At 32.6% G+C, this 10,113-nt stretch overlaps 1 protein-coding gene and 1 pseudogene across 4 annotated transcripts; both read left to right on the forward strand.

The window, feature by feature from the left end:
- Positions 1 to 3,278: 3,278 nt before the first annotated feature.
- Positions 3,279 to 5,507, forward strand: LOC145811977 (prohibitin-3, mitochondrial pseudogene; annotated as a pseudogene).
- Positions 4,796 to 9,520, forward strand: LOC145819914 (ATP-dependent DNA helicase Q-like 2). Of its 4 annotated transcripts, XR_014360688.1 has the most exons (9): positions 4,924 to 5,402; positions 5,509 to 5,567; positions 5,979 to 6,086; positions 6,432 to 6,496; positions 7,138 to 7,216; positions 7,543 to 7,763; positions 8,084 to 8,184; positions 8,992 to 9,057; positions 9,285 to 9,520. XR_014360688.1 is itself a non-coding variant. In XM_082913916.1 (8 exons), the coding sequence occupies exons 2-8, from the start codon at positions 5,516 to 5,518 to the stop codon at positions 9,447 to 9,449; spliced, it is 756 nt and encodes a 251-aa protein (XP_082770042.1). In that variant the 5' UTR covers positions 4,796 to 5,402; positions 5,509 to 5,515; the 3' UTR covers positions 9,450 to 9,520. The 4 variants fall into 4 exon arrangements, 1 of the variants encoding a protein (XP_082770042.1); XM_082913916.1 differs by lacking the exon at positions 8,084 to 8,184 and having other exon boundaries at positions 4,796 to 5,402; XR_014360686.1 differs by having other exon boundaries at positions 4,804 to 5,567.
- The last annotated feature ends 593 nt before the right edge of the window (positions 9,521 to 10,113 follow it).

Here is a 10,113-nt window from a genome sequence, read left to right on the forward strand (position 1 = left end):
TCAGATTGAAGTCGTAGCCCCCATCAAATCCAGGTATTTTTCTTTTAAAACTCATAATGGATTATTTGAGAAATTAATTTGAGATTATTTATGTTGGTATTTGTGAAAATTTTTAAATCTGTTATTTCTGAAATCTATTGATTTGCTAATATTGCTGAAATTAATTTGATATTGTTATTGGTATTTCCGAAACTTGTTGATATTCTTGTTCATATTGCTGAAATTTTTGAAGATGAATTTGATATGAATATTGATGAATTTGCTGAATTCCTGATGAATTTGCTGAATTTGGTATGAATTTGATGAATTTGATAAATATTGATGAATTTTGGAATATTGATGAATTCTTGTTCATTCTTGTTCAATATTTTTATATAAAACTTCATGCATTCTGGAAAATCCCAACTGAAAAGGAAGGAGGGAAGAAAGAAAACAGTTTAATTTTGGGTGACTTGACAGATTTGGTAACTGCCAAATTTGGCACTTGATTTGGCAGTTGCCAAATTTGACAGCTATTATAGCACACCAAGGATCCTCTAGAGTGAAATTTCCCTAAAGTTTCCTAAAGTGCTATATTGTGTGGTTGAGATTTATTGGCAAGTCACATCAGAAAAATTGATGTGACTTGCCAGTAAATCTCAACCACACAATGTAGCACTCTAGGAAACTTTAGGGAAAAATCATTCTAGAGGATCCTTGCTCAGCATAGCATGCCATTGGAGAAGCCAAGATTGCCTAAGCTGCTATATTATGGCTTTGGCAACTGATTTAGCCATCTATTAGAGATGCTCTAACAAGAACAATGCGCTTGCCATTCTCAATTAATTGTGCCTTCAGCAACATTATAATCTCTAATGTCTCGGTGTAAAATAAAGTTGTTTGATACAATTTATATAATTGTGTTAGTATATTTTGTATTATTTTTGTTTATAACTTATAAAGTATAAATAATTATAAAATGTTTAAAAAAATTAATTATTGAGAAATTAATAGTGATATGCTTTTAATTTATACTTATGATTATTAATTTTTAACTTTTAAAAAATTACATTAAGGTTCAAAGTTATATATTTCTCTTTTTCTTTTGAAAAGTGTGGTGATTTAAAAAATATAGATAAAAGATGAAGCAAAATGATATGATAACCTTTAATGTTATTACTTTCTAAAGAAAGATTTTTAAGAAGACATTAATTTTTGAATCAGGTTTCTCTCCAGTTTGAAATTGAATTAGAACGTGTTGTTGGAGCCGTGGAGGCTCATCACGGGTTCATAAAGGCCCATCACGGGTTCATAGAGGCCCATCACGGGTCCTGTTTCATAATTTAAGTCGTCAATGTGTAGAGCTCGTCGAGTATTTTATCCCTGAAAAAAATCATGTTGATTGGATATCGATAGTTACTTGATTGGACAAGATTTCTGTTAACGGTAAATATAATTTTCAAAATAAATTGTTGACAAAAATCTGATCCGATCAAGTAGTTATCAATATCCGATTAACGTGATTTTTTACATGAATAAAGTACTCAATGATTTCTACATATTAACCGATTTGAATTATTAAAATAAGACATGTGATGGCCCCACAAACTCAACAATACCATTCAGTACTGGAGACAAGCCTGACCTTAATTTTTTACTCTTTGATTTTGGAATATGGGTTGCCTTTTTGACTTTTTGGTTACAACTTGAGACTAAAAAGTCTCGTTTGGGATAGATTTTTTTAATCTTTTAAACTTTTATAAGAGTAAAAATAAAATGATTATAATTTAAATATAATATTTTATCTTATTAATTTTTTAATTTATTTTACCCTTTTAACTATTTAACCAAAAGGTTGAAAACACTCATATGCAAAACAAGATCTATATTATTATAATTAAAAGAAAGTTGGGGATGGTTACAACTTCCACATTATACATTGACTAAGTGCACGTTCAAATCAAATGTGAAAGCAATTGATTTAGCATAAAACACGTTTGGAGCCCAAAACACTAAAGTCTAAATGGCAAAAAGCACTTTTTCACATGGGGATGTGGTGGGGCTCATCTGTGGAGAATCCAATACACCAAAACTAAATAAATAAATAAATAAATCCTCTGGAGAATCTTACAACAATAGAGATATGCAAGATTTAGGCATATATTATTGTACATGGCAAGGAGATAAGAAGGAATCATGCAATTAGTATTTGTATGGTTCCAATGCTTCTCAGATTCAAGTTGATTAACAATTTTGTATTTTCTATTTATTGTTCTTTTGTTTTTGTTTCTTTTAGAGGGTCTATTTATTGTTATTTGAAAATAATCAAGGCTAACAAGTGTTATCACGGTATTGTTCAATACAGAAATTGATGTAATATTTTTTTAAATATGTAAAAAAATGTAACAAATATGAAAATTGTAAGAGGAATTTCATGTTTTTCAAATTTTGTTTTAGATCTCAGTATTCAATTGATTACACTATCATTTTAACTTAATTTTTTTATTGACATAATCTAATAAATAAAAAAATATACATACCTCATCGATTTTTAAAATTAATTAAAAAAGAAGAAATGGCATGTATCTCTTGTATTACTAACATCAACTCGACAAAATTGATAGTATCAACTAACATATAAAAATATAATTCATTTATTCGACAGACCTAAAGCTATCTTCATAAGCCCCCTTCTCTAAGAAATCTTAGTCGATCTCTCTCTCTTTATCTATTATTTAAGAGGGAGAGGGTGGTACTTCTAACCTACCTTCCCCTTTCATTTCTTTTACGATTTCTCATTTTCTTTCTCTTGTTCATCACTATGTTAGTTACTACTGGTTCTCCTGTCTCCTTCATCGGCTTGCCATTGACAAAGATTTCAAATCTCTACTCATATCTGATTTATGGTCAAGATCCAACGTTGCTAAATACACTTGTATATACTAGGTGACCACCTCAGATTCATAATATTTTTGTTTTGTAATGTAAAAATAGTAATTAATGTACCACAATTACCTATTGCAACAATGAACAAATCTTAAAAGTGATTGATAATGTTTATTTGTTGGTGATTTTTTCTTTTTTTTTTTTTTTTTTTTTTGCCCGTTGCATTAAATAACTTATGACACAACTATCACTTGTGACTGTCAGCTTGTTGGGGGAGGTCCAAGCTTGAGACTTACAATTTTATTGTGGAAAGGGTGTTGGACAAACTTTAGGGATGGAAGCTTAAATTATTGTCCCACGCGAGGCGAGAAACTCTTCTTAAATTGGTTGCCTAAGCTTTATCCGCCCATGCGATGGCTTACTTCATATTTCATAATAAGTTTTGCGCTGATTTGAACTCTTTGTTGAGCAATTTTTTGTGGAAAGGAGATCCCGAGAGTAGAGGTATTCATTGGGCCTCATGGGAGAAGATGTCCATGTTAAAGCTACAATGAGGGATGGGGTTTCGGGATTTTAGAACTTGCAACAAAGCGTTGTTGGCTCGACAAGGATAGCGGTTGTGCAAATACCCTAATTCCTTTTGTGGTCAATATCTTAAAGATCTGTATTACCCAAACACAGATTTTGGAATGCTAAAAAAGGAGCTAGGGCGACGTGGGCTTGGGCAAGTCTGTTGGAAGGTTGTGAGGTGCTTAATCAGGGCATCCGTTGGCAGGTTTGCAATGGAAAGTCCATCAAGTTCTGGGAAGACAAGTGGTAGCTTCTTCAAAAAATTTCTGAGTAAAATCTCGTAAACCCAACGGATGTAATGTTTCTACAGTCAGTGAAGCCATTAACCCTACTACCAAAGGTTGGAATAAAAATGTATTACATAGTTTCACTACAAGAATTTGCACTTTTAGCGACCACTTTTTGCGATCAATATAAAAGTTGGTAGCTAAAAGTTACCTTTTGGATACCAAATATTAATTGATTGTGAATGATCATTATTTTTGACAACCAAATATGAGTTGGTTGTAGAAGGTCATATTTTGGCAACCAAAAAATGAGTTGGTCGCAGAAAGTGATATGCTTTTGGCGACCAACTAAAAATTTGGTTGCAGAAGGTCATATTTGGGTGACTAAAAAATAAGTTGGTCGCGGAAGATCAAAAATAAGTTGGTTGTGGAATTGGCGACTAAAATTTTAGTCGCTAAAAAACTTATTTTTTCCGACCAAAAATATTTTAGTTGCCGTATATTGAGTTTTGACTACTAAAACAATTTTAGTCGCTGAATGGAAAATAAAAAATTATTTTTTTCTTTGGCGACCAAAAATTTGGTCGTCAAAAACTTATTTTCAGTAACCAAAAAAAGTAGTCGCCAAATTAATACTTTTAGAGACTAATATTTTAGTCGCCATTAATTGAGATTTGGCGGCTAAAAAAATTTGTCGGCGAAGGTACCTTTTCTGTGACTAATCTAGTCTTTTGATCGCCAAAAGTTTGGGAGGGAAATTTGAAACGTGAAGGCGGGAATTAAAATTTTTTTTTTGCTGCAAAAAAATTTGGTCACCAATTGTAAAACGACGTCGTTTTGTACCAAGAAAACAAGAATTTTTTTTAAAAAAAAACCCTAATCTCCCCTCTGTTTTGATAATATTTATTTTTTATATCACTTTTTAATTAAGTGTGATTATATATATATATATTTTTTAATCACATTTTCTAATTAACATGTGATTAAAGATCCCATAAGAAGAATTAAAAATATCTCACACTTAATTTAATAAGTAAAATAATATTTTTTTAATCACAAATTTTTAATAAATGTGATTATATATTTTCATCACAATTTCTGGTGTGATGGTATATATATAATTTTTCAATTTAATTTAGACGAGTCTTTGAAACAGCCACCTAGATTGAATTTACTAAACGTTTGCTCTGCGTTTTCTTTTTGAAACAAAGCCCTAGTTAATTCGTTCTTATTCACATCTCTCTCTCTCTCTCAAACCCTCATTCTATGGCTCCAAAAGCCCTTCATCTTCGACATCCGAACTCGCCCCCACACCTTCTCCTCCATCTCCGGCACCAAGGACCTCCAAACGGTTAACCTAACCCTCCGTGTCCTCTCTCGCCCCGAGGTCTCTCAACTCCCCCGATCTTCCAAACCCTAGGCCTCGAATACAACGAGAAAGTACTTCATTCGATCGGCAACGAAGTCCTCAAGGCCGTCGTCGCTCAATTCAACGTCGATCAGCTCCTCATCGAGCATCCCACGTCTCCGCATTGGTCCGCAAGAGCTTGGTTCGTCGTGCTAAGGATTTCAACATCGTTCTCGATGATGTTGCGATCATGCACTTGTCGTATGGGGCTGAGTTGTCCAAGGCCGTGGAGCAGAAGTAGGTGGCACAGCAGGAGGCGGAGAGGTTGAAATTCATGGTGGCCAAAGCGGAGCAGGAGAGGCGAGCGGCGATTATTAGGGCAGAAGTTGAGAGTGAGGCTGCGAAATTGATTTTATGAGCTGTTTAATATATCGCGTTGCATATATTAAAACAATATAAACTTGAGGAATGACAAAGTGAACTCTGTTTTTATATTAGCTCAGGGATGTGTGACAACTATTCGTTTTCAAGTGAGGCCAAGGAAATGGATGTCTCTGGTATATTTACTTGACATTAATAGATCACAATTCATAAAAAATAAAAATAAAAATCTATGATTAGTTTTGTATTTATAATAAGAAGAAAATAAATGAGGCTTCTCTGTGCCTTCCATTTTTTGATTTTTGATCAGTAACAAGAGAAATATTATTAATTAGAGTAAAACAACATGAAGGAATTACAAATCAAACACACACACACACACACACACACACACACAAAGGAATCAACTCTCAAAACAGAATGGTCTCAAATTGATTAGGTCCCTGAAATTCAACTCCTGCTCTATGTAATTCCAACTTCTTAATTCCATTTTTAATGCCCAAATACACAAAATACTTTCTAATTTCATGCATTGGGCATTAGCAATTCTAAATGGCTTGTATGCTTATTGTGGGCATAATTTGCAGGACATGCAAAAGTTATGTTATCCTTGCTGCAAGATATGCAAGAGAATGATCAAAGAATAACAATGTTGCAATTGGTGGACAAGATGAAGGTTAAGCACAAGGATGCTGGTGAGCTCTATTACCTTGATGCATATGTTTAATTGGAATAGTCTATATTTGCAATTCCAATTCTAATTCTGCCAAAACTGAGCCAAAAACATAATTACTTTGTCCACACGGCACAAAAAGTGTGTTTTTTTACTATTTTGGACTATATAATTGGCCTTCAAGTGGAGGGTAAAATTGAGGCAACTCATTTAGTATTATTGTCCTCAATTTATTTTCTCGTAAACATTTGTTGTATTTAAAAACCACTACACACTTTATGTTGCTTCTCCTTCAAGTAATTATTGAGACTCATACATGAACATCCATAATACAGCAGCATTGACCTTTGTTGTTTTGACTCCTCAGGTCCAGAGATACAGAGAGATGAATTAGAGCAACTTGTGATTCAGCTTATAGTGGATCGTGTTTTGGTAAGGAGCTCGACTCTTCAGACGTTATATCTGTGGATGCTTATTTCATTATTGTTGTAAAAATGAGCTCATGTGTTGATGATGATTATAAATCAGATAAGACATGGAATTCAAATTTGTGAACTCTTACTTGATAAATGATGTGGGTATTTTAAATCAATTTGGAACTTTTTTTTATCAACAAGAAAGAAAATTTTGTTAAAATATCACGACATCCACCAAAAAAAAAAAAAAAAAACTAACAGAGGACAAGACATCCACCAAAAACACTAAACCACAACAAAATTACTACAAAATATCACGTGCAACATACGACTCTCGAATCTCTAGAAATAGAAAGTAGAGTGTTATTCCCTCGAAAGGAGACTGAAACCCAAAATGAAGCCAATTAAACTATCTTATCCCATAGACTAGTGAGATCATCAATCTTCTCTTCGAAGATTCTAGATTCCTTTCCAACCATTTCAATCTATGAAAATAAATTTATAAATGAAAAGGAGTACTTTCCTTTCATTTCCTTCTAATGTGTTTAGGTTTTGAAGATCCTCTTGTCTCTTGGTTGATGCATTAAATGAAATATGGTAATATTTTTATTTTTTATTAATATATTTTGGTTTATTACCTTCTGTTTTTTTCTGCAGAAAGAAGAATTTCAGCATACAGCTGATTCCACAAATTCTTATGTAACAATAGGACCTCTTGCAAAGCAAGTGTTGCAAGGTATGAATTTGATTTTTCATGTTGATCCATAATACATAATAGCTGAAACTTGGTGAGAATGTATTTCTTTGCTTGTCTGGTATTCATACACGTTTTTTGAAGTAGGGACACTATCTTAAATTGTCTTGCCAAGCACAATTCCTAGAATTTGTACTCTTGTGGACAAGTTACACTGGTACTGACATATTCATCTCTCCTCTCTTGCATCATTAAGGCCAATTTTCATGAAAAAGTGGTATTTTACTGGTTTACACCAGTGTATACATTGGGATAATGCAATTCTTTTGCAACTTGTTGTGTTTTAAGTTCAATTCCATTATATACAGGAAAGAAGATTGTTAAGCTTGAGGTTTCTCGAGACCAGAAGAGTAAAGGTGGCATAACGAAGACTTCCAAATGTAGCTTGACGTCATCAGGATTACAGTATAAGCTTGATGAGCTGCAAAAGGAACTTTCTTCTATTCATGGGGGAATATTTCCTCATTCCGTCTTGTCAACTCAACAGATCACCATGCTAAGTACTCAGAGACCGAAGACAATAGAAGAGGTGCATCCCCCACACTTTGATCTTCCGGTTAAAGATTTCTTTAGTATTTGACTAGCTTCCTTATGATACTCTAGTTTATAAACTGCTACTGCAATTAGTGTAGCAATCTTAAGGAGGAATTCCACAAACAAAGAGTATCTATGGTTTATATTCACTACAACTAGAGTTTGTTGACAAGTTTCTGATTATATTTATAAAAAATTTGAATACTGTAAACAAAAAATTGTTTTATATTGAAAATTTTGTAAATAGTTTAAAAGTGAGTTGTTTTCACTTGCGAAACAGCTCAAGTTTATATTGTTTTAATATCTGAATGGCAGCATAAACAGCTCAAATCTGAACACATGCAAGCAAGGCGATAATTGAATATGAAGGTGTACTCTGAAGACTGTTACATATGTAACTTAACTTGTGAGTGAAAGTAAGCAATTAATTAGTTTCCAACTTAATTATTTTTCTTTATTGTTTTAATAAGTAAACAATGAATAGGTTCCAACTTATTATGAGTTAAGACCAAAAATATCATAATTGACTAATTTAATAACTTTATCTTTTTCCATTTGTAGTATGGTTTCTCATTTATTTTCCTTTGTTGAACCTGCCTTAGTTATTTCTTCTTTGGCTATTGATTGGGATACTTCATTTCTTTCTTAGACGACCCCATCGTGAAAAATAATATGAATGACTGTGTTACAATTCATAATAATTATCAGAAAGTAGGAATGGGAAATATTGTGCTTGCACACATTTTTCTTAGAGAAGAATCAAATTTCTAACAAGAGTTCTGGTCATGTTTGACTGAGATACTTCATTGATTTCTTAGTTGTCCATGTAATATATGTAATAATACCCCCATGTGAATAATGTAAAGATTATGAATGACTATTCTACAATCCATTAATGACAATTAGTGAGTAGAACATGGGAAATATCGTGCTCAGAGACATACTGCCCATGGAGTAATTAGTTTCTGAGAAGAGTGTCCTAATTTCCTTTTCCTAAAAGAATAAGCTGATGAGCGGATTTTGTAATCAAGTTCTAAAGTGTGTGCATTGTTTGTCATTTTATTTTATTTTTTTGAATGCCCCTTGTGTCTTTTTTAAATTTTTGCTAGGTTCAACTATAAGGGAAATTAAGAAAATCTATGCTAGGTTCAACTGTAAAAGTGTAAAATCAACTCCTATCATGATGTTTGAGATTAGTGAGTAATTTTCTGCTTATGTTTCAGGCTGCAGATGTAGTTTTTATTGCAGAACCTTGGACAGTGCCATGGACAGCAAAGACCATTCTGCAGGTAAATCATTTTTTTCATTTAATAACAGTTAAGTTCGAATAGATTTGTTTCTGTTTGATTTCAATCTTCATGGAAGTGTCGTTTAGTGAATTGGGTTTTTGATTTTGAGATTTATGTTGGTGTTAAATATGATAATTAGGCATTGCTTTTTTGTTCTTTTTTATTTTAAATGATCATATTGATTCATTGATCTTAACTTGTGTCTTTGTTTGTTTTGGTACTAATAGGTTATCGAGCAAGTTGAAGTTGAGTATGTACCAGAAAAGGCTGAATTTGATGGTCATTTGGATGAGGAGTTTATGAAGGATTCTCTGGTGTTTACATATGCACAAAAGAAGATGGGTAGATCTGCCTGTTGCAACCCATGTATCTGTTTTTTTTTTTTTTTTTGATGTCCTATAATATTTGTTCAATTTGAAAAATGGTACCAATTTTGATATCGTTTATAAATTGTCCTTTTCTACATTGAAGCACAATGAAGTATTACTGAAATTCAAGGACCTAGGTAAGTAAGTGTGAATGGGGGAGTAGTTTTGAAAAGTGATGATTTTATCTTTCTCTGAAATTCAAGGACTTTGGCATAGATAGATATATGAACCAATGCTGTTGTGACCATGTATATTCATTACACATATAGGTCAAGGATTGGCACTTAATTATGGTTGGGTTGACTGAATTTTGTTTGATATTAGATTGAATATTTATAAACAAAAAATGATTATTCTCAAAAAAAAAAAAAAAAAAAAAGAAGAAGAGATTTGGGGACTAAAAAATTGGTCGGTAAATTCTACACTTTTGCGACTAAAATCATTGGTCGGCAATTCCTTACTTTTTGGTGACTAAATTGTTAGTCGGCGATTCCTTCACTTTTGGCAACTAATTTGTTTGGTTGTGGAATGTGGAATGTGACAATTGGCGATTAAGATATTTGGTCGGAAAAATATTACTTTTTGCGACCGAAGTGTTTTAGCGACAAAATGGATTAGTCGCGGAAATGATATATTTAGCGATTAAAAATTTAGTTAGCAAATCTAACTTTTTCCGACCAACAAAAAT

This window comes from Camellia sinensis, chromosome 2 (assembly GCF_055761805.1).
Source record: "Camellia sinensis isolate YWXY chromosome 2, ASM5576180v1, whole genome shotgun sequence".
NCBI lineage: Eukaryota > Viridiplantae > Streptophyta > Magnoliopsida > Ericales > Theaceae > Camellia > Camellia sinensis.